General features: G+C 41.2%; 4 protein-coding genes across 33 annotated transcripts in view; 1 reads left to right on the top strand and 3 right to left on the bottom strand.

The window, feature by feature from the left end:
• The window catches only part of Phcl-1 (pH-sensitive chloride channel 1), a 77,785-nt gene extending 60,447 nt beyond the window's left edge, over positions 1-17,338 (top strand). For 12 of the 30 annotated variants that reach the window (XM_076309699.1, XM_076309701.1, XM_076309698.1 and 9 more), the window contains 5 exons: positions 541-693; positions 1,875-2,089; positions 5,869-5,919; positions 13,945-14,070; positions 15,200-17,338. In XM_076309699.1, the coding sequence (XP_076165814.1) occupies positions 541-693; positions 1,875-2,089; positions 5,869-5,919; positions 13,945-14,070; positions 15,200-15,346 (692 nt within the window). In that variant the 3' untranslated portion in view covers positions 15,347-17,338. The other 18 variants (XM_076309710.1, XM_076309717.1, XM_076309718.1 and 15 more) reach the window with 11 other exon arrangements.
• The window catches only part of LOC143145909 (trypsin-1), a 69,742-nt gene extending 48,427 nt beyond the window's left edge, over positions 1-21,315 (bottom strand). Inside the window, exon 1 of the mRNA XM_076309740.1 lies at positions 20,720-21,315. The gene's annotated coding sequence lies outside the window, so the exon portion shown is untranslated. The remainder of the gene's footprint in view (positions 1-20,719) is intronic.
• Positions 21,316-22,466: 1,151 nt separating this feature from the next.
• Positions 22,467-23,669, bottom strand: Strat (RAB interacting factor STRAT). The gene is made up of 2 exons (XM_076309742.1): positions 23,410-23,669; positions 22,467-23,131 (listed from the first exon to the last, which is right to left on the bottom strand). The coding sequence occupies exons 1-2, from the start codon at positions 23,533-23,535 to the stop codon at positions 22,898-22,900; spliced, it is 360 nt and encodes a 119-aa protein (XP_076165857.1). The 5' UTR covers positions 23,536-23,669; the 3' UTR covers positions 22,467-22,897.
• A 386-nt stretch (positions 23,670-24,055) lies between these two features.
• On the bottom strand, positions 24,056-24,882 carry LOC143145910 (uncharacterized). The gene is made up of 2 exons (XM_076309741.1): positions 24,569-24,882; positions 24,056-24,409 (listed from the first exon to the last, which is right to left on the bottom strand). The coding sequence occupies exons 1-2, from the start codon at positions 24,807-24,809 to the stop codon at positions 24,060-24,062; spliced, it is 591 nt and encodes a 196-aa protein (XP_076165856.1). The 5' UTR covers positions 24,810-24,882; the 3' UTR covers positions 24,056-24,059.
• Positions 24,883-24,912: the final 30 nt, after the last annotated feature.

A 24,912-nucleotide genomic window follows, 5' to 3' on the forward strand; every position in this document is an offset into this window, starting at 1 on the left:
GCTTCTCTTTTCATCGTTTATTATTATTTTTTCCTCTTTGCAAGCCTCGATCTTCCTCCCACGAGGCGAGCCACACGGATATTCAATATCGGTCGTGCTAGCGGCACTTTCGACTTGCAATTTCGCAAACAGGACACTGTTTACCGAACGAAACTAGGACGAGGCATCCTTTCGTGAGCGCCGGAATCTTTCCTACGGATGGTAAAACGAGCCCTGCTTTCAATCGTTCGTAACGACGCGAGAAAACTGGACGATAACTTTTTGCTGGAACGAACGAAAAGAACAAACGAAAAAAAGAAAAAGCAAAAGAAAAACAAAACGGACGAAAAGGAAAGAAAGAAAAGAAGAAAAAAAAAAACGAAACACGACCGGCCGAAACGCCTCTGCTTTAATTCGCCGATTAATTTTCTTGTCACACGATATTGACCACTAAGCGCTTTGAATTTTTTTTCTTTCGTCTTAATTCCCGGTGATACTACCGCTCTCGCTCGTCGCGTTTATCGAGCGACACAATCGTAATACCGATGTAATGCGTACCAGGTAACTACAGCTGCCTGAAGGTGGATCTGATTTTCACGCGAGATCGTGCCTTCTACTTCACGACGGTCTTCATCCCGGGAATTATTCTGGTAACCAGCTCCTTCATTACCTTTTGGCTCGAGTGGAACGCCGTGCCAGCGCGTGTAATGATCGGTAAGCCTTTCATCTCTTGTTCTATCATCGGCGCTTGTCGCACGACTACGTCAAAGAAGGAACACCTCCGACTGCCCGCCTTTGATTTTAACGAGCTTTTTGCACGATGATAACACCCAGTTACCCGATGACGCGCGTGGAACATCAGCCGTGGATACTCGTTGATTTCAAAGATGCGAACAATCGAAGTTACACACTTCTTAGTGGCCTGTAATACGTTACGTGCAATAGAAATACGCGTTAAGACTCTCGTCGAGTAAAATTTATTTCTTGCGATTTTATTAGAAGAAATCGCGCGCTTGTTTATATTTTCAAAACTACCGAGCATCTATGCCTAATATTTCACACGTATCGTTGGAGACTGAACGTATGCTGTCAATTTGTAAAAGCTCGTTAAAATCGGAGCGGTACAATCGGATAACTTCCCTTGTTAATAGGTACTCGTAGAAAAAGTTTGAAAATGACTCGGAACGGGCACAAATCGCTGCATCTGTGCGCTGAAAATTGCGATTGGGCTACGATCTATTAACGGTTGATGCGTCACGAGTGGAGGGATACGAGCGAATAACCCTTGAGAACTAATGCGACGTTAAAGTTGCACAAAGTAACACTGCGAACGAACAGCGAACAAACAGCGAACAATGCAAAGGAATGCATTGCGTAGGTTGAAAAACGGATGAGAACTCAACAACGCGAGAAAGAAGGAAAACCGGGCGTGTACACCTTCGAGAATTGAGCGATACTCTTTTATCGGAGTAGATTGTACAATACGGACAATAAGAAGAAACAAGAATTCGGTCAAGGGTACAAAGAGCAAAATTTTTCTACGTTTATTCGTGAAATTTCCATAAGACGTTTCGATAAAGCTCGCTCGAGCTACAGAGATAATGAAAAAATATGATCGCAGTATATCTCACCGTCGATGAACTGCACCGTGTAACCCTCCGACTACTGCGGTTCAGAGTTCTCTTCCTGACTCGTACATATACATTTCTCGTTTATGACAGCGTGGTGTAAATTCAATTTAAAAAAAGTTCCAATCTAAAAGAATTTCCGCGGGAAAAAATTTTGGCGCCAGAACTCGGCTGAACCAGCGACTCTGGTTAATTTTGGGTACCGGTGCAAGAAAATGAACCTCGAGTTCGTGTTGAAAATATACAAGCGGTATTAATTGTTCGCAGGTGTGACGACGATGCTCAATTTCTTCACGACGTCGAACGGTTTCCGATCGACGTTGCCCGTCGTCTCGAATCTGACTGCCATGAACGTGTGGGACGGCGTGTGCATGTGTTTCATCTACGCCAGCCTGCTCGAGTTCGTTTGCGTCAACTACGTCGGTCGCAAGCGGCCGATGCACAACGTCGTCTATCGTCCCGGAGAGAATCCCGTCACCCAGGTACTTTTTGCGACACAACGACAACGACGACGACGACGACAACGACGACAACTACGACAACGACGACGAGGACGACGACGACGACGATACCCAACGATATACCCTTTTCTCACGACCGATAAAACGACTTTGTGCTCGTTGAGATTCAAGCGATCGCACGAGAAGCGTCTCCCTGCGATATATAAAATCTTTCCATTGATTCGCAAACAACGTTCTCTCGTTGAGCGCCACCGTCGATCGATCGCCGGCGTTCACGCGAACGTCCACGCGAACGACCGCGTGACTCCGGCTACCGATTTCGACGGCGTCGATACAAATGGATTCGTTCGCACGACGAGCAACTTCCGCCCAGTGCGAACACAAAGGCGGGTCTTCGACACGGAAAAAATGATTCGTTCATTTTATTCGACGATTCCTACTTGGATTTTGATCGTTTGATTCTTGGATCGTTAATAATTCGCTGGACACTATTCCCGCCGTTTCTATTTCACATCTGACCTGCGTCGGGGAGAGCGAGAACAGGTGAGAAGAACCGAATACTAGGACGAGACGAACAGGGCATTCGTGTTTCGGCTCGATCCGTTTTTCGCGCGCCTCGCACTACGTTCTGATTCGTAATTCGTCCATCTCGTCCTCGCTCACTCTCGCCCATGGAAAATAAGAACGGAGAAACGATCACGTTACATGTATATTATACATCGTACGACCCGGGTTGCTCGGACTCATCGAGAGAATACCGTAAACGGTACACGATTCGAAACGAAACGGAACGGAACGGAACGGAACGGAACGGAAAGGAACGGAACGGAACGGAACGAAAATACGTTCTTCTCTGCGATGCTTGAACGAGAGGAAGTATCTTTGACGGATGTTAAAGGCAAAAGCAATGCGTGTCGCGCGCGATTCTACACCGGAAGGAAACTTGACAGTGTGTTCGATGATCGTATACGCGGCTGGATTTGAAAATTTTCGGTGTAGAAGCGACGCTCGCCGCCACGTTTTTTTTTTTTTCTTTTATCACGGGTTGCAGACAACATTACACTCACAATCTTCTAGTTGATCACAGTTGATTCCGTTACTACGACACAGTCGACACCCAAGTGTGTGTTCTTTAAGAATGATCGAGCACTTGTTTGTGCGAAATGGAAGTTTCAAATGTATTTGTTTTTTTGTCCACAACGTGACGCAGAGGTGAGCAAACTGGGTTCGCAAACGTCGGAATCGCGTCGATTCTCCTCGCGATCCAAGTCGACGTTCCCAAAGCATCGATACGTACGATTTCCAACGGAGGAACGCGTCCCGCGGAAGAAAGGTTTGCCCACTTCCGTCGAGATCTCTCCGCTAATGCATTTCTACTTCGCTCCTTGTAATTCTCGGTCGTTTATCGAAAAGGCACGATATCATTCGCGGGAAGAAATCGATCGCTCGTAGTAACACACGTTGCCTCGGCTACCCAATAGTGGAAACTCGTGCATACGAAAAATTGTACCCACGATAAATCGAGATACACGGAGACCAGGTAAACATGTAACGCGCGTTGCACAGCGAAGAACACCTGCGACGCGAATGCAATAAACGATCGCGAACGAATCAGAATGTTTCTTAACGAATGGTCGTTATCATTGATCGATAGATCGATGTCCCCGCGATTTTTGATCACGGATTCTTCCGTGGCTCTTCTTTCTTCGCGCGTCTACGAGGATGGTCGGATACACACACGCGCGCGCGCGCGCACACACGCACGCACACACGCATACACGTAAACATAATTTAATTCGCTCACCATAGATCGAGTAATCGCTGGAAATTATATATACATTATCTTATCGCGTTCGCATCGTGCACATCTTGAAATTCGTTGGGCGTGAACATTGCACAGACACGGTCATGGTTTGTTACTTAAATTGATCGCTGCATCTCTCGAGACCTACGCCTATGTCTATATAATTAGTAATTTTCTTTCGATTATCTTCTTTCTCTCCCAGTAAGGACTCTTACGATTTTTTCTTCCTTGCTGAGATCTCGGCAACCAATCGAGCGTCGAGATTCGCGCCATATAACACGTGCAAAAGTACGAACGTTCTCGGTGAACCAATGTAATCGCGGTTTCGTACAAAGAGCAACGAAGAACAGAAAAGAAATGTTGATTATTTTTCGACCACTCGAGTTTCGCGAGAGTTGACGTAATCAATGTCCAGAGTGTCCCGAGAATTTTCCGTACTCTGGTCAGACTCGACCGAGGCTGGAGTATTTGCATGTCTCCACCAGTTTCACTCTTTTTGCCCTTCCCCCTTCTTTTTCTCTGTACAATCTTCTCTATTTTGCTCTTTTTTATCCTTACAAATTCTCTAACCCGAACAAAGAAAGCGATATGTACTTGTTCCTTTTTCATCGGATACCGTCGCACGCGTTATATCCGTAATTTATTACCGTTTCATAGATGTCAATTTTCTATTTACCGCGCGTGTTTGCGCGTTACGATCGCGATCTTCTCGATCTCGGATGAATGCGACGATGGGAGGTAGTCTGGTCCTGAGAACGTTTCCCGTATTCATTTTTTTTTTTTTTCGCGTACTTCGTCCACTTGTTTACGTTTCTTTTCAAGCATCGACGATCGTTTGTTCTCGAATTAGCTACTTTTGCGCGACGACGCGTAACGAAACAATTGTTCATTGGTGTGCACGATCGACACAGTTGCGCTCGTACGAATCGAAAAATCCCGGAAACATTTTTGTCCGCGGTTGTGACTAGCCTCTTGTGTCCGATTATCCGAATACAAAAGTCAACTATGCCCCTATGTTTCTCTATGTGTAAAATTTCCAGAGCTTACAAAAAAGGGTAATCAAAATCGTGGGAGTTCCGTTCTACCGAATAGAAAAGTTCGATTCTCGAACTTGGAATAAGTTTTGAAGTTTTTACAATGTTAAGACAATCTTAATTGTACCCTGTGGCAACTACAACTCTGCTAATTTCTTTCTTTCTACTCAGAATTTCAAATCTCCTCCGAAAGGATTGACTTTTCCAAAGTTCCAGACCAGACTAGATCCACTAACTCGCATTCGGCGCTCGTAACGCGCACGCGTGCACGCTAGCGGTGACCTCAACGATCGTGGAACCATTCAAGAAACTTCGTTCTTTATTCGCGTTTCCCTCGCGATCACAAGGAAATACAGCCGACCATATTGGCACGTTGCTGCTCCGCTGGCAGATTGTAATGTGTTTGTGTTCCTTGCATGTAAAAATTTGTCGAGAGTTGTCGTGAAACGAGAAAAACCGAACTATCGGGGAGCAGGGGGCTATCGCAACGCGGAATCGAATTCCTCTCGATCGGATTAGGTTTGCGTAGTCACGGAGACGGTTAAGGATATATACGACGTTGCCTCGCGGTACAAAAAGTTTCTTCCTCGATTGTTTTCCGGTTCGCCAATCTTGTTATCTAATTTCGTCGCGCGTATTTTTTCTGGGGTACGTCCCGTACGAATCCGGCGAGAATGTACGCGCAAATTAAGAGACGGGTTCTCGAAGCGAGTCGTACCATTCGCGATGAAAAAGTCAAGTGATTCGAGCGGAAATAATGGTACGATAAGGGAACCGAGAACGAAAACTGCGAATAAAGTTGACTATGAAATGGGGGAAAGAAAAAACAGAACACGAGATAAAGAAATGCTGATGAATAAGGGAAAGACAAACACGTTGTTACACACACACGATTAGTAAGAATCTGGTTGGTGGAAATGTTGGTGAGTAAGTCTCTTTGTTTGGTGTCTGTGATGTTGCAGCGGCTCCCAGCGGTGCTCAGCAGGATAGGGATAATATTGGCCAGCCCCTTGGTAAGAGCCCCCATAGCATTAGGGCGCGGTCACGACTTCGCGCGTTATCTAGAAAAGAAAACCCTCTGCTTTCGATTCGACTGATGCTTTGGTATGCAGTGCCTTGCAAACGTTCCCAAGTATCCGTTTCCCTGAAACGGGAAACTAAAAAGAATAAACAAAAATCCGGGAAAGTTAAAAACTTGCTAGAAAGCTTCTTGAACCGTGTTTCACCGGTTGAAAGCTTTCCGGAAAGGTTCCTGGACCAGTATTGGATCGTCACTGGTTAGACATTGTCCGACGTGCATCCAATTCTAACGGTAAAAACGAACCAATCGCGTTTTGACGTGGATCTCAGCTTCCTCTCGGTGAAACGGAAGTCGAGTATCTTCGTTCAAGAACGTTTGCAGACCACTGTGTTCTCGACGATATCGTGAGACGATCCGCGAAGAGTCCGCGAGCAGACCCGTGCCGCGGAAAGCTAATCATCTCCGTTGGTTTCCGTGTTTTTCTCACTTTTTATCTCGTTCCTCCACTTTATCTGTTCCGGGCCAAGCGTTTCGAAGAAGGGTGTGCACGTGCAAGGTCTTAACCGCGTCCTGACCAACCATACGGACCATACACACATACACACAAACGTACGAAGCCACACACGCGCGCGCCCACACGTACACATACACGCGCGCGCGCGCACACACACCCACACCCACACACGCGCGCGCCCACACACCGTAAACACGGACACAGTTGTTCTCTCGCTATTGTTTGAGAGAACGAAAGAACCTTTATCTTTCTCTGGCCCTTCTTCGCTGTGCATTTTATCGAAGGGACGAGTCGAGTGGGATGTTCTGACGGAATTGTAAGTTAAATTTCGCGCGATGAAATGAACGTACAGGATGGTTACCACCTGACCCGTTTTTTCTTCGAATCGAAATTTTTTTGCGATCTTTGATCTCTCGAGGGGAAGTTTTCGAGGTCACCTTTGCGCATAAACCTTTAATTTGCTTACATTGGAATCGTCTAGACACCTGCTAAGTGGTACGCAGAAAATATTATAGAGTTCAATGCGTGGAAAGGAATTGAAGATGACCTTGAAAACTTATGAAACGAAAACAAAAGAGTAGATCGTTATCTTGAAAGTCCTTCGTGGTAAAAGAAATTTTTATTCATTCACTATCGAACGAAAATGACTCGAGTTGACTATGATACAGAGTATTTGTTTTATCTCGACACGGTGGGGTATCTCACGAGCAACCGATGGTATCGAAAAATATTATTTGGTACAAACAAGGGAGGAAAAACTATTTATATCGTGCAATGTTCCTTCTCAGTACAGAACAATTGTTTTCAGAATGTATTTTTGTGACATTCGGTTCTTCGTGAAGTGCTTCACCGTGATGAGATGAAATAAGTACCCTACACCCAGCGTTTCATTCTTTCTTTTACCACCTTTTTTATCGAACTATGTATACGTAGAAATTGATTAATTTTCGAAATTTCCGAACCGGGACAGAACATCCTTCTCGACCCCTGTCAAATCCTCCCCTCTCACCCAACTAATTGTACTTTCCTCGCCTGTGCTCATGCCATTTCTTTGTAATTATCCCCCCTCCCCCCTCTCTCTCTATCTATCTATCTATCTATCTATCTATCCATCTATCCGTCTATTCGTCTATCCGTCCATCCGTCTGTCCGTGTGTCCGTCTATCCGTCTATCCGTCTATCCGTCTATCCGTCTATCCATCTATCCATCTATCCCTCTATCCGTCTATCCGTCTATCCGTCTGTCCGTGTGTCCGTCTATCCGTCTATCCGTCTATCCGTCTGTCCGTGTGTCCGTCTATCCGTCTATCCGTCTATCCGTCTATCCGTCTATCCGTCTATCCATCTATCCATCTATCCCTCTATCCGTCTATCCGTCTATCCGTCTATCCGTCTATCCGTCTATCCGTCTATCCGTCTATCCGTCTATCCGTCTATCCGTCTATCCATCTATCCATCTATCCACCTATCCATCTATCCATCTATCCCTCTATCCGTCTATCCGTCTACCCGTCTATCCGTCTACCCGTCTACCCGTCTATCCGTCTATCCGTCTATCCGTCTATCCATCTATCCATCTATCCATCTATCCATCTATCCATCTATCCATCTATCCATCTATCCATCTATCCATCTATCCATCTATCCATCTATCCATCTATCCATCTATCCATCTATCCATCTATCCATCTATCCATCTATCCATCTATCCATCTATCCATCTATCCATCTATCCATCTATCCATCTATCCATCTATCCATCTATCCATCTATCCATCTATCCATCTATCCATCTATCCATCTATCCATCTATCCATCTATCCATCTATCCATCTATCCATCTATCCATCTATCCATCTATCCATCTATCCGTCTATCCGTCTATCCGTCTACTCGTATATCCGTCTATCCGTCTATCCGTCTATCCGTCTATCCGTCTATCCGTCTATCCGTCTATCCGTCTATCCGTCTATCCGTCTATCTCTCTATCCATCTCTCTATCTATCCATCTCTCTTTCTATCTTTCTATCTATCTATTCATCTATCCATCTATCCATCTCTCTATCTATCTATCTATCTATCTATCTATCTATCTATCTATCTATCTATCTATCTATCTATCTATCTATCTATTTCTGTTTTCTACTCTATCACCTTTTCACACTTTCTCTTCCTGGTAGATTTTAGTCTCTATCTCTGTACTCCTCCGAAACGGTGCATGATAAAGTGCATGCATTCGCGAGCGACGCAACTGCATAAACGCTTCCACAGGGTGCCGCAAAATTCTCCGTGCGATCATCACAACCACCCGCCCCCCCACACATTGTTCCACAGCCCGTACCCCCCTCCCCCCTCACCCGCCGATCGTGTCGTTGTGTATACTTTCGTCACGTAAATAGATTTCCGTTGGTTACCCAATTTTTCGCGATAATTTCCAGACCCGACGACGAATTTTGCGAGCAACCTGCACAGAAAAAAGGTAGACGTACAAAAATATAGCTCAGCCAACAATGCCTGCGCCTGCTAGATTCTTCTGCTCATTTCTACTACTTCATCGAGACGGGGACTTGGATTTGCGGGATTGCGCGTAGGAAAATGGACGGGAGGTTCAATTTTATTCGGAACAATAAATAAGTTTCATGATTTTTACGAATTTATTTGAATAAATAATACCGAATAAATTTCCAGACCGTGAATGTACGTGTCGATAACACGTAGGGTACTTGTTCGCACTTGTATTTGAAAATTTCTAATTCGAATAAAAAGTTATCCGTAATTTTCGAGTAACATTGTTCTATTTGTAACTTTTTATTCAAAGATCATACGGATAAAAATTTATTTATCACTTTTTATTCGAGTAAAATTTAATTCGAACAAAGCCCAACTCTTGCACAGTATCGAAATCGATGATCGAGAGCTCGTGATCTTAGTTTGCGAATCCAAGTCGGTCGTGTCTCGTTGCGTGCATGGATCCGCATTTTTGAATCGATACCCTGGTTTTTCGATCGAATCTATACGTGTGTATTATGGCATGAGACGCATGCGATGCACGAACATTTGTGTACTAGCGCACACCAAATGCATGCTGTACATCGGAGTGATACTTTGTTCGACCAACATCGTATTTACCTTGTTGCCTCGACGGGACTATCGATGTTACATTTTTAGTACGGCCCCCGGTGGCCCCCACTGTGCGGGACACGCGTTTAGAAATGGGGGCGGTATTGCTACTACTCTCGAAGCTACTGAAAAACTACTCTCGTCCTCCATCGGGACATTAACGCTTCCTAACGTTACGCTTGTTCAAGACGAGGCTTTCGCACATATATATATACATACGAATCGTTTTTAAATAACTCGTTTCGGCGTTAATCGTTTCAAAGTATATGTACAGGGTGAATCCTTTAATTTCGACTATTATTTTTACCAAACGAGTTATTCCACGGTTTGTTTGTTTCAAAAAAAGTTTGTCAGCTTTCGATGGACCGGTCTACCTGAATATTAAACATTTCTCCAAAAATATTTCTTTTTCACCATATATTCTTGACTCTATAGTGTCGTAGTCGATGTCGAGATCTACCATACCGTGTGCTTTTATTGAAAAAATATATTTTAGAAATTTGTAATATTCGGGTGTAGTGTTCCCTAAATTCGGGTGTCTAGTCACCTTGAAAGCCGACTAAATGCGAAAATGCCTAGAATAATGGTCGAACTCAAAGGACACGCCGTGTATTTTATGCAACGTTTTCGACCCTTGTTTGCAAGGGAGGGTCTCTTCAACGTACGATGCAAAAATGATAAAACAATGGAGAAGTATACTTCCATACACACGCAAAGGATGTATAGACGCGTTACTCGATACTTGGAAAATATCGTGAGTCAGAAAAATGAAAAGAGAAATTTCGGATAGAGAATCCTCGTTTCGTACCGAGATTCGACAAACGGAGATTGTCGTCTGATTTGTCATCAGAAATCATTAATGTTCCCATATAAAAGAAAAATTTCACACAGCCTAAGAAGCCGTGCATAGGTGAAGTAAAACACGGTCCAATATTTTAATACAAACACTCGATATTTTTCAATACCAAGAAACGTATACAGGGTGCTCGATTTTAATCCGTATCACCATTTTGCAATATTGAGATTAAAGTGTCTTTCGAATTAACGATTTCTCGTCGTGAATAGGGTAATACTTTTCTTTCGTATGGAATAACCAGATGTATTTATCGGTGCGTTCAAAATTATACAGTTCTACTTAAGAAATCTAATTGGAAAATCTAATTACGATGGATCATGTCCATCTCGAAACCATTTAATTTTTATACGAACTATTTCTTAATGCGGAGAATACGAGTAATTCGCATTTGTAGAATTAGACACCCTGTATACATAGAAACGTACTTCCATAGTATTCTGTCATTTTCGTATCGCGAAGCGATATATCATTACAAGTGGTGGAAGCCCACCTCCCCACAAACGAGCGTCGATAACGTTGCGTAAAATACTCGCGTATGTGCTCGAACTTGTCTATTGGTGCCAATATTTATAAATTGTCTTTCTTCTGTCTGCGTTTCGATGTCGCTTGATCGCTCACGTTTGCAACACGTAACACGGACGAAGATCGGTAAAAGCGATTACTCGAGTCGCAATTCGTTCGCTCGTGGATCGAAGGATCACAGTGGCGAGTAGACCGTACTGAGAGCTGTTTGCTTCTAACGAAGAGAATATCGCGGTGCACATGGAGACTTTTCCGTGGTTTACACTTCGTTCGAGTCGGTTCGCCAAAGAATTCGAACAGCGAGCGAGTACTGACAGCTCTCGTCCTTTTATTCGCGGGCTTTTCTTTTCTAGTTGTGTCTACCGTTTTCAGAGAACGAAAAAAAAAAAGGAAAGAGAAGCATTCATCCATGACAGAGACATCATAGAGATCATCGTGGTTCATCGAATCCATCGAGAAATTATTTCTTTCTTTTCCTATTTTGTTTCGATCAAATTCATCGAATTTTCGAAGACGAGAGAGAACGAGGTCCGCTCAGAGAAGACAAGAAACGAACGACGATTAATCGCGTACGCGAGTGCTTGGTTAATCCGTTCATTTTATCAGGCAATTTATTCACGGTAACGTAGAACGAAAATAAAGAAAAAGAACCATTATCGAACCGAGTGGCGGTTTAAAAAAGAGTCATTAATCGCGCCATTAATTGAAAACATTACAGGGTTGTTCCGTTTGCGCGATTCAATTATATATATATATATATACATCGCGCATCGTTTGAAGCAACGGACATTCTAGTGGACAGAGTTTGCGAGACATTGGGTATACGCACTTCATAAGAAATATATACATGGTGTCCGGAAGGAGACCATCCAAGTATCTTTCTATCAACATCGGACGTATATTTATGACAAAAGAAGAAATTTCTATTTTCGTAACCTAACTTTCTATCGAGTGTTTTCAAGGTTCTTGGTAGTTTTTATTAGAAAAACGTTTCTTTGCATCGCATCTTGCAGCGGGATGGATGGATATATACAACAATGCCCGAATTGTGACCTTTAAACGATCTTGAACACCAAAAGTGAGACGAAATCGTAAGATGAAATTAATTACAAAGAACCAAAAGTAATACTTAGGTAGGCATCTTTAACCGAGACATCCTGTATATACGTACATATATGTGTAACGTATTATATATATCATGCCTTAACTGTGATACCAAACAATCGCTTTTCGCTATGGATACTTAACCCGATTGAAGCTTGACATGTAGCATAAGCTTGATATGAAAGAAAAACAAAACGCCCAGTTTAATGAAAGCAAAAGAAAAAGAAAAGAAAAAGAAAAAAAACGTCGGTCGAAATTAGGATGACGAAATCTTTCATCGCGATTCATTTTTTGAAATTCCAATTGCTGTTCTATGTAGAAACCTTTCTTACCATCGGAGTTACCGCGCACGAGAGAGAGTAACACGAACAGAAACGGTACACGCGCTGTAACTCTCACGACTTGGCGAGTCGCGTGAAACGTTCGAAAAAACGCGTGAAAACATTAAACTGCGCGATAACAATGGAAAAGATTCTTTGGTCGAGAGACCCCAAGATTCATTTAGTGCGGAGAACCTGTGTTCAAGAAAAGACATTGTCGAACCGACGATTTAGAAATGTACAGTTGTTATAGGAGAGAGTGGTCTACGTATCGGAATCGAGCGTGAAACGGGCCACGTGAAATGGTAATGCTCGGTATGAAAATTAATGTCCTCGATGTATTTCTCGAGGGGTAAAACAGATTCCTGCACGACCGTTCGAATCCGATGCGCGGCAGCGTAAAAAGTAGATGTTATACGGCATGTAATTCGTAAGTTATACGCAGAGACACGAAAATGTGACACACACACACACACAAACACACGCGCGCGCACACACACGAACACGCGCTCAGACACACACACACGCACACACGAACACGCGCGCACACACACACACACACAGAGACACACGCACACGAACACAAACGGGTGTACTGTTAAGAGAGAAACAACGATTCACTTTTCGACAAACCTCGACACGGAAGATTTAAAATTCTCGTGTAAAAAAAGAAGTGCGATCGAGAATTTTCAAAAATCGAACTGAATCGAAAAAGAGGATTTTCCCGTGACGGTACTCGCTTAAAGAAAAAAAAAAGCAAACTTTCGATCTTTAACCTTTTGAGGCTGATTAAACACGTGAATTGGTTTGTTCGTTTTTGGCTCTGTAATCCCCCCGTAGCTTAGACGGTTTAATTATGGATTTTTCTTGCACTTGTTTCTAACAATTCGCTTGCTCGTTGAGCGTGTGGAAGAGAGTACGGAGAGCTTTCACAAAAAAACACCGCTATATCTTCCTCGTTCATCGAAATGAAACCTCCGTTTCTCAAGGGGAGTTGCGTACCACCGACGATCGTCACGATTCCAATTTACGTAACGCGTCTCTTTACGTGTGCGAATTTTCGGAATTCACGCCTGTACAACGTGCAAGCTTGTCCGCCTCAATCAAAGCCTCTTCCATATCACGCTTAACTTATAATACGCTTGTCATCTGGATAACTCTCTCTCCTCTCCATCCCCTGTTCCCCCGTCTCCCATAGAAATCGATATGGACAGTCGTTTCCATCTATGAGGATTCGTTTTGTTTCGAAAACGAAAGTTCGTCGCCGAAAAAAAAAAAAGAAAAAGAAATTCAAGTTCTAATTTTCGATCTTCTCGTGACGATATTTACAAAAAACACGAGATCTCGATGGATGAGAGAGATAGTTCCCTACCCCCAATCCCCCAACGTACACACACCTACACACATCCCCTTCCTAGTCGTCGTTCGATGAATAAATCGAACGACGATGCAATGTTAAAAAAAAAAGGAAATAGGGAAGGGATGTTAATCGAAAACAGAGAAGTTGGTCGAAGGATGGATCGTTGTTTGCGCTGAATGATCATGAAACTACAAGTTTCTTCTACGGAGACCCTGTCGCAGGGTAAAAAGAAGCGAGAGGGTGGTCCACCAACCGGAGGTACGACAGGACCGAACGAGATCGTGACCTGCACCAACTGTGGACCTAATCCTTGCACGCACACGACCACCAACGGATGCACCGGCGAGGTATGTTAATTAACCTATTCCTATCAAAACCGAGACATCTACACTATCCCCCTCCTGGTGATCCCGGAGATCGATACCACGATGTCCTTCATTGCGTTGTCATCCTTCTCTATTAGTAATTAATACCGACCGAGGTGCTTACGGTCTTACAACAAATTACGTCGACTAATAAAGAATACAATGTTTCTTTCTATCGTGTTTTCGTAAACGCATAAATTGTTTCGAAGATTAATTCCACATTTTCATTGGTCGTTTCATCTTGACACGGGTTTATTATTTTACGTTGATCAGATTTATTTATTCAATGGGGAAATGTTCGATAAACCTCAATTTCTTTTCGTGGAGTTTCCTAATTGAAAGTGATAAACTCTTGAGCATTTAAAGCAGAATATACAGGGTGTGTACATTTTTTTAAACAAGAAGTGTTAGTAATTCTTTGTCATCGAAGTAACTTTCATCGATATAAATAATATTTACGCGAATCGTTTCTTTTATTGGGTACAGTTATAAACTTATAGCGATAAGTTTGCCCCCAAAGTTGCGGCAAACGAAAAGGCCGCACCCTCCTTCGATAAATAATTCGTGTACACAACTCGATTTATATCTTTCGAGAATTTCTTTTATTTAACGATAAAATATGGTACAAATCTTTTGGATATACTGTATCGTCGATGGATCGTCGGGAAAACTTGCGTTTCCAAGTCTACGTAGATTTATTAATTTTTTAATGCATTTACGTTACTCGAGAGCAACACGGCACCGAGGAGAATATTACTCCTTTACTCCGGCTACCGCGATAAATAATCTTCTTTGGTAGCGTCCATAATAAAAGGAAATATGAATGAGTCGAACACATCGATATCATTATTCTAAAGATAAAATGAAAATATGAAAAAAGATTTTAATTTTTATAATCGGATGATCCCCACTCCGTATACTATTTCTTTCTCGCTTACTTTCGTCATATTTTCTCTCCGTCGAGAACCTTTAGACTCCAAGCAATACAAGAACTACGAGCAATTTCTGTAATAAAATTACCAGTTGCTTCACGATCATTTCTCGAATTCCAACTTAAAGAAATGCTAGAACTCTAATCGCAATGAGAATGTAAATTCTTAGTGACGCACAGATGTCTCTGTTCCAGCTGAGAAAAAAGGAACCGCCGCATCCAATAAGAGTGGCGAAGACGATCGACGTGATAGCACGAATCACCTTCCCGGTCGCCTACTTTATGTTCCTCACCTTTTTCTTCATCCACTACAAGGGCTCCTCGTAGACTAGCAACAAGAAACGACTTCGAAAGGACGCCCGGCATCGATCATCGAAAAAGACAGAACTCTTCGCATTTGCCCGTCACGGTGTCGACGATTTTGAAGCTGGTACTTTTTCGATGCCGCTAACCGAGGATAGATGAGCCTGGGGAATGGGGGGAGGGGGCGTGAATAAGGGAACGAAAATCGTATTCGGGTGGTAACATTCCCCCCGTCTCAACCCCCTCGAACAACGGCCAAAATAAGAAAAGAGAAGTGTTCGACCCGCGAATCGAAAAGAGTGTTCGATGAAAATCTTTTCTCCGCCCCTCTCGGAAAAAAAAATCGAAAACACTCACCAACAGGGTTGGTAATTTTTTCCAACGAATAAAAAAAACTCGAGAAAACCTCCAGCAGCAAGAACGTGAGGGAGAGAGGGAGAGAGAGAGAGAGAGAGAGAGAGAGAGAGAGAGAGAGAGAGAGAGAGAGAGGGAGAGTGTTTGGAATTGTTCTTTTTTTTTAGAATGTCACGTTGAGACACTCTGATGTCTTTTTCCTCCAATTGAAGAAGGAAGACGAGAGGACGGGATGCAGGAAAAATGAAAAAAAGAAAAAAAAAACTGTACCGAGTCGATGATGTTTGCCTCGTCTTCATCTATTTCTCACATGTGATAACTCTTAAAAGCACCCTTTTTTCCCGCCAAAAGAAAAGGTCGGTCCCGCGGGGGATGATCGATAACGAATACACACACGTACACGCGCGCATACATGCATACGCGTGTATTGTATACACATGCGCGCACACGCACACACACACACACACACGAAAGCGCAATAACGGAGATTGTCGGAGGCAAAGACAGGGTGAAAACCGAGCACACGAGACACACGCTTGTTTCTTTACTTTAAATGCTCTTGTACGAGGTAGTCGACACCCGCAAGCTATTTCGACGATGCTTTGCCGAGAAACTTATAGCTAAATGAAGCAAACCCTATTCACTTAAGGAGCAGTATTATACTTGTTCGTATAATTTTCGCCACAGATAGGAGAAGGTCGATACAAGTGTCGTCCATGAAATCGCTAATTCGTGATTCGCCTTTTACTTAAAGATCGACCTCTTTTTTTCGGTATATCTTAGCGATTAAATCGGCAACGCGACAAAAATTCGAACGGTGATCTGCGAAACAGTTAGATCTGTATTCCTTAGACCTTTGAAGATAAAAAAAGAAAAAAAAACACGAAAAGAAAAGAACAAAAACAAATATAACTGACGTTCGCTTTTAAACTAAAGGGAGCTGGGCTGCAAAGCATACAATTCCGCTGTACAAAAAGAAACAAATATTATATATGATTTATATGTGTGTGTGTATATACATACATATACATATATATATATATATATACATATATATATATACATACACACGTATATATATACATATGAATTTGGTTAATCAATCGTCGTTCCATCGAAGCTTTTCGGTAGATATCGCGTATACGTACGTAACATATGATTAATATATACATATACACAAACATATATACATACACACACACGCACACACACACACACACACACACAAAATATATACTATCTTCTTTCGATCATTCAGGGTAGCTTTCCGCGCTAATGATAGCTTTAAAAAGATTTGTATCCTACTTATACGATTGACGCAATACACGAGAAAGGAGGAGAGAGAAAAGAATCGTGCTCTCCTTTTTTTTCTTTTCATTTTTTGAAAATCGAGTCGAAGCGAAACTTCGATGTAAGAACGCGCGAGAAACACGGGGGCAGATTAACGTATTACGGGTAAAGCTTGCGAATTAGGTCTAACGAAGTACCGTTGTTCGACATTCGAGCGAACGCTGAACACGCTTTGCCTGCTCGCGTGAAACAGAGAAAAATAATATCTAGACAAACGAACTCGTAGAGATATCGAAACGAAAAGATGTCAAACGACAGTCGATAGATAAATAAGTAACGCTTCGCGCGGTTCAAACGCAACGTTGAAAGTAATCACGAAATATGGGGGGGGGGGGGGTGAGGGTGGACACTATTTGAGAAGCGGCGAATTTAAAAGGAGAAAAAGGAAACAAAAACAAAGAAAAAAAGAAAATTACAAAAGAAACGAACTCGTTTAGGATGTAACTCGTGATTCTCAACGTTTCTCTGAGTAATCCCGTGTACCTTTAGGAGATATCTTATATTGCTATACTATCTCGATGCTGTCATTATTATTACCATTACTACCATTACTATTACTATTATTACTATTACTACCGTTACCTATAAGAGAAAATTAACTGTTATTACCACTGTATTACTTGATACCGCCTGCTACCGTACTACTGTATCGTTGTTATTGCTACTTCTAAACATAGTTCTTATTACCATTGAAGAGATTGTGCCGGGCGGTGGGGGCGTCGGGGGGAGGCAGGAAGAGGAGGAGGAGGAGTGATCGAAAAAGAGGTGGAACAATGTCACTTCACTTTACAGCAATATCAATCGCAGACCAAAAGAAACTCAGAGAATTCGATCGTGTTTTACGAAGGGTCTTAAAGACGATCGACAACGCGAATCATTACCTGGTGGAGTTTTCGAGCTGTTTGAAGCCGTTTGAAACTATCTAAAACTATTTAAAGTCATTTAAAGCCGTTCAAAGTTCATTCGTTACGGTCGTCGAAAATGTTCTCTTCAAAAAAGATCGAGACAAAGGGGGTTTAACGATTTCAGCAAGCTCAATATAATGTTAGGCGACAAACGAAACAAAAAATACGTCTTACGTGTGTCTAGTGTAATCAGATTCAAAATACATTATGGTTATATCGGTCATAGGTACGGCGCCGACCTTTGGCTCGATATTTAATTGTAATTTTTGTACAACAAACGAGCGAGCGTTCCAAGCCAAAGTGCGCAGAGAAAACCTTTGCGAGAGATACGCGTAAGGGGCAAAATTGAGATTCGCTTCATTGAGTATTAACATCGTTTCAAAAAATGCTTTTAGAGATCGTGGTCGAACATTTTTTTTTTATTTCACCGTGATTGGAGGTATCGTTCGGTCATCTTCGAGAAAACGATACGCTTTTTATGGTGTCTCTGTATACAATATGATTACACTGTATCCGCCATATTTATTACGATTAATGAATTAAGATTGTAGATCGCTAATCGTGCGCGAGCGCAGACAAGCGTCGTAAGTTGAAGCTTCTCCTAAGCAGGAGCGCCGATTTCGAACGAGAATATATCCAAGGATAACGCGTAATCGACACAACGAATATTGCATAGAACCGAGATTGGGGGGAAAAATTAAAAAAAAAAAAAAAAAACAAAGAAAATAATAAAAAAACGATCCGGAGCGCTGATGGCGAGAATTGTACTACCATCGGGGACGTTTCAATCGTACAAAACTCTTCGTCCAAACTTGTGAAACCTCTCGAATGCTCTCAGTTTGAAGACCCAAAGACGAGAAAAATTACGGAGAAGAGATAGAAATATTTCTGGAGCATCGAGCTTGGCCACGAGAGTCGATGGAAAAGGAACAAACCTTATTACATTTTATACGTGTCACCTGCCATGAGTGAACAAGGTGTCGTTTAGGTGATAGGGAGCGTTGATTAATAAATTAATTAATGTCGTTAACATTTAATACTCCACGGACCAAGACACTAAATCCTAAATCTTTAGCGAGGCGAGACGAGGCGAGGCGAGGTGATGCACCTATACCGATTCGCCCTTTTGTTTCGACTTCCTGCTTATTTGTAACGAGATTTATCGACCATGTAATCGCTGGAAAGAATCGACAAAGAATGAGAAGATCGAGTTACACTCAAACGTGCGCAAACTACAATAACCCCGTGTTGAAATATATTTTCGTTGCATCTTCGCGAGACTATTATCAATAGATTGGCGAGATTTTCCCGATGAAAATGAGTCCGTACACGACCATATTCCGACTATTTTTACCGATAGAAAATATTATATTACACTTAACTGGAACTAATCCGAGCCGTGTTTGGGCTCATTTTCAATCCATCAGTGATACTCTTGTAAAGATTCAATGAGAAATGTAATCGTGTTTAGTTTTCATTGAATTCGGTACGTTTTATCGAGAGAGAAACTCGACGTTTTAACAAGGAGTTTTAATGAAATCGTACAGATTACAATCGGCGCTTGTCGAAGCAGTATTAGAAACATTTTTACAAGAGAAGTCGCGAAATAAAGCGCAAATCGTCACTGAAGGCCATCGTCCTCGAATTTTTCACGATTGATTTTTACACCCAAACAAATACACAGGCGACGAACGATCGAGGGTTCGTTCGATCGTTTTTGAGAGCTCGAGCGGCTACTACCGTTGCGTTGTTATTTTACCGTTGTCGTTAAAATGTCGTTAACATGTACATTCAGTTTTATCCAACCGCCCCGTTAAATGAAATCTAAACGCTTCGCGACTCGCCAGATTCTGTACGTCGACAGTGATCCTCGAATAATCGAAAGTCATTCCTAGAAAATACTGCGAAAAAGAAAAAAAACTTTTTTTCCATGGGGAAAAGGTTCTAGTCTCTCGAGAGGAAACGACGACGGAAAAAAACAAATATCTGCGCGAGACGCAAAGTTCTTTACAAAGCAGAAGTACTTTCATTCTGCAATCTGCATCGAAACATTCTTAGGTTAATCGTTGATCGAATGGGTAATTAATTTACATGTGGCTTCTCGCATCAGGCGACCTTTCCACCGCGCAAATTTGCTCGATACCAAAGAAACACCCGCGCATCTTTTCTTTCGATCGTCTCGTCCGTTGTTTGAAAATTACATGACTTTTCACGACGGTGTTGATTCAACTCCCAACGAGCAATCGTAGAAAGGTGTTCCTCTTGTTTGAAGCAAAAAAAAAATCGGATATTTAGCGCTCCTTCTTATATATACAAATCTCGAGAAACGTTTGTCGATTTTGCAATTGTTGCGTTGAATACGACGAGTAGTTTGATTACCGCCTATTCTTCTTTCGAGACGAGGAACGAAACGAGTTGATGTGCCATGAAGGTGACGTGGAACGTTTAACATAGCCAAGATGATTTGTGTGTGTCTGCGCGCGCGCGTGTGTGTGTGTGTGTAGGGGAAGAGGAGGGGGGGGGGGGGGATGTGTCTACGTCTATGCATTGTTTCGATACCAAGTATGTAAACCGATGGCAAGACACAAAGTGTACGACTTTTTTTATGGGTCCACGATCTAAGGAAACAGTGGGAGGGGGAATAAAGAAGACATTTGTCGTAGGCAGCAAAGGGCGCAGTTAACCGGGCAAAAGGAAGAGAGGACGTATGTAGACGATTGTATGTAGCGCGACCGAGCGATTGCGAGATTCTAAACACGCGTGCGTATCTAAGCTTATCGAGTCTTACCTCCGTTCACTTCTCATTCCGTGTTAAGCAGTGGAACGTATCGGACGTCATCGGTCAGCTGACATCAATCGCGCATCCCCGAGCCTAGCAAAAGTTTCTGCCCTGAACCACGTAAATCTCACCCGCGGATTTCTCTCTTGCTCGGCCGAGGTACACGTGTGTGTGTCAGAGTCAATGTCCGAAATTTGCTACTGCTACTTGTTTACTGCTGGGAATGATGCTTTGATCCAAATAGCGTTCAGGGTATAGTAGTTTCAAAGTATTTTGAAAAATGTTCAACGACCGATCGTCGCACTGCAGTTCACTGGATCAGAAACAATTGGCGACAATGATTGTCGGACATTTACGGGTAGCATAAACGTCCACGTATATACAGGGTGTTCCAAAAACACGCAGTATATTCCTAGAGGAATCGCTTCTCTTTTGGCACATCTTGTATCTTGCCAGTCTATCCGATTTTATTCTGGTTATTTTTATACCTTTTCACTGCGTCTGCCAAAATGGTAGAAGGCACAGATACTGTGTTACGCGATTGATAATATACGTACATATATTGTATCAGTGCCGGCTGATATTCGCCTATCGCAAAGCTTCGTTTATAAATTCATATGACGACGGTGGGAAGCAAATAGGGTCCACGGAGGTAACGATTTTTCGTACAATAATTTGTACGACCATCGTTGACTACTATGCCAAGGATTATTTGGAAAGCGTGTGTGTCGTAGCTCGACACCATTACTCTCGTACAATAAATCGTTACGTCTACGCGACCCCTCAAAGAGCGGTGATCATAACCGATGGAGACGAGTAAAACCGTATTTAGATATGAATCTTATAAACGCTAATATATTAGAGATCTACATTTTCGAATATTGTGCAATTTCGCTAGAGCAAGTGAGAATGAATGTGTGCGCGTGCGCGTGAGAGAGAGAAATTCTTTTAGTATAGAATTAGTATGCATTGTCGATCCAATGTTCGCCGTCACTGTTTATCGACACGTTATTATTTATTGCGAGCTGGATAATTATTATACATAGTATCGTTATGTCGTTAATTTTATCGTTATTCGTCGCAATTTTACTCATCTCAGCCGAGATTTTCTTAACATCGGCATCGTCATTTGTCATCGTCCCTTTGCAATATCGTGCAATTCCGACGATTAATGTACACCGTCGCAATTGTTATTTGTAATTAGCGGAAATTAATCGTTCACAGTTACCTATTACGTATTGAAATTGTTCAAGAAAACGCGCAAAGGAGTAAAGAATAGAGTGAAAAAAAAAGAAATATGAAAACGCTGTGATGTTATTAAAGGTCGACACGACATGGCTAGGAACGAACGCGCGACTATTTTTGCAATATTTAAGGCAAATCGAAAACGTCTAGAGGAAATACATGATACATATAATTACGATTAACTTTTCTGAAAAGGCTTTGCAAACGCATACCGTGTATACGTGTATGCGTATATATGTTTTGTATGCATGCAAGTATTCTTTTCTTCGCGATAAAATAATTCGATAGTCAAATGAATAAAATATCAATCGATTAACGATTAATAAAGCACAGTGCCGTACAAATTTCCTGTATGTTCGAGCGAAGCCTTCAAAAATACAAAAATTGCCTCCTCTATTATAGAGCCAAGTATAACGGACAATGAGGTATTAAGATCGTTTCTTATTTACGTTTCTTTTTTAAGTATATATCGAAGATGCAAACTTCAAATATTGATATCATTTTTCTAGAAAGCATTGATTTATATGGCGTTTACAAATACATATATAAGTACGTACACTTAGGTACCCACGTGTCTAATACACTACATAAAGTAATTAATTATACCAATATGCACAACGCATAAACGTTTCGTGACTCAAAAGTCGCATTATAAAAATCAATGCATTACGATAAACTTTATTCACACGAATGCATACGTATTAAGTATATTGATAAATGATTTCCGACTCGTAAGCGTAATTTATTGATTATTACATCGTAACGACGATTGATTATCTGATTTATCCGGCTGTGTTTGTAACGTACGTGATTAAATATTAAACTATCAACTTAAATAGCAATGTGCATCTTTCCTCCAAGCTTTCTATTTCTCTTGTAGCTTCTTAAATAAGAAATCAAACCATGGCTCGTATAAAATTAAAAAATACCTTTATTTATAAATCATTCGTGCTTAACTCTGCTTAGTGCGATGTACGACTTCTTTGTAGACAGATCGTGCCAACCCACGGGACCCCTGTCACAATCTGCGCATGCTAAATACTTTACATTGTCTACTGTATGCGAGACACCAATATTTTCAAATGTGTACATGTCCTCCACCAACCAAAAGTCTGTTATCAATTCCTGCTGATCAGCTTCACCCTCTCCCTTACGTTGCATATAGGGTAGATTAAACTAAAATGTTATCAAACACCTTAGCCTATTTAAATTCTAATCTCTTACATACATACTGTGCACTTTTTTTTTATTCTATCCTCGTGTAAAACAAATTAAGCAACAAACCATTGGAAAATAAACAAATTTTGAGGTTAAGTTTTGTAGCGGTTCAAAAATTCTTTTAAATATACATTAAAATTATTGTACAATGTTTAAAAATATTCTGACAATTATACGAATAATTGACAATTTCATTTTTGCACAAGTTTTTTGTAATTAAATCGACAATTAATCACCTCGATGTTTGTTAGACGGGCCGCACCTGCATTCAGCATTTTCGACAGGCAAAATGTACAGTAAACTCTAAGCTTGTTCTTTTCATCTTGATCCTTTATGGAACTGTTATCCTTGTCCGTTGACATATTTTTCAATACAACAATTTGACGTTTTGCAGTATATATACATACATATATATATATACATGCATGTATATATATATATATGTATATGTATATGTATATATATGTATATCTATATGTGTGTATATATGTGTATATATATATATTATATATATCTACATATAGATATTAGTTACACCGCTATCAATATCAATGACATTGACATTTAAACCAAAAACTAGTTAGTCGCATTGTAAGCCATAACGTTGCGCGATATTCAATGACAATTCGATAATCAAACCGCCAATGTCGATTATCGAAGGCAACTTCAAATCGTGGCTATCAAAGTTGCTTTTTCGTTTTAAACGGTTCACTAAAAGTAACGCGCGAACAATCATTATTTTTATTTTTATATGCTTCTTGTCCCAAAGAAAATTAAAGTCAGGCGTTATACGTTTACCAACGAAAACAAAGTTTACTAACAAATCTCTTGAACAACTAAACAATCGCATCTTTGACACATGTATAACAATTGACCGTATCGTCATTCATCTGCCGTAAACTGTAATGCAATCATTGGATCTTTCGATTTCTTTTTTGCTTAACAATTTCCAGCCGTACACGTAAAATTTGTTATCGAAGGGCATTGGATCTGTCCAACGATGTTGACCTTCTTTGGGTCCAATGACAAAAATAAGTTTACCTTTGTAATTTTCAATGTAATCGCAAAACGCTAACGCGTTGTTAAAGTAACAAAAAAGAAGGGCGTAGTTTTCGGGTACAGAAAAATTTTTTGTATTATTTTCGTGAATAAAATGTATGTTTTCTATGAACAAAGGTGGAGAATATTTGCTACACCACCACGATCGATCTAATTCTATACCGATTACGTCCAGACCTTGAACAGAATAATCGTTCGCTAAACATTTTTAATTAGAAATGACGAATATTCTAAATAAAACTACGAGTACTAACAAAAAGTACAAATATATAAAACGTTTAATCGAGAACAGGGTAACTATATTCTACCTGGTATAAAAATGAAACGACGACTTACCAGAACATTTTTGAAATAACCACTCTAACAATCCACACCCGCAACCTATGCTTGCTAATCCAGCCACATTATGTTCATCAATTATTTCTTTTATCCAGTGTAAATCATTAATGGTCGGTAGTACCCAAAATAATCGACATTTTTCAAATTCATTCAAAGGACAATCTAAATTAGCAATATCTTTCCATTTTCGTTGACTGTAGAGTGTAAGTATCTTTTCTTCGAAATTTTTGTTAACCATAGCTTCAATATCGAATGTAACATTTGTAAACTATGAAACACACGTTTCTGACTCTAACAAGATACTGATTCGATTGAGAATATGTTTGCAGATTGTTTATTAA

This window comes from Ptiloglossa arizonensis, chromosome 4 (genome assembly GCF_051014685.1).
Source record: "Ptiloglossa arizonensis isolate GNS036 chromosome 4, iyPtiAriz1_principal, whole genome shotgun sequence".
NCBI lineage: Eukaryota > Metazoa > Arthropoda > Insecta > Hymenoptera > Colletidae > Ptiloglossa > Ptiloglossa arizonensis.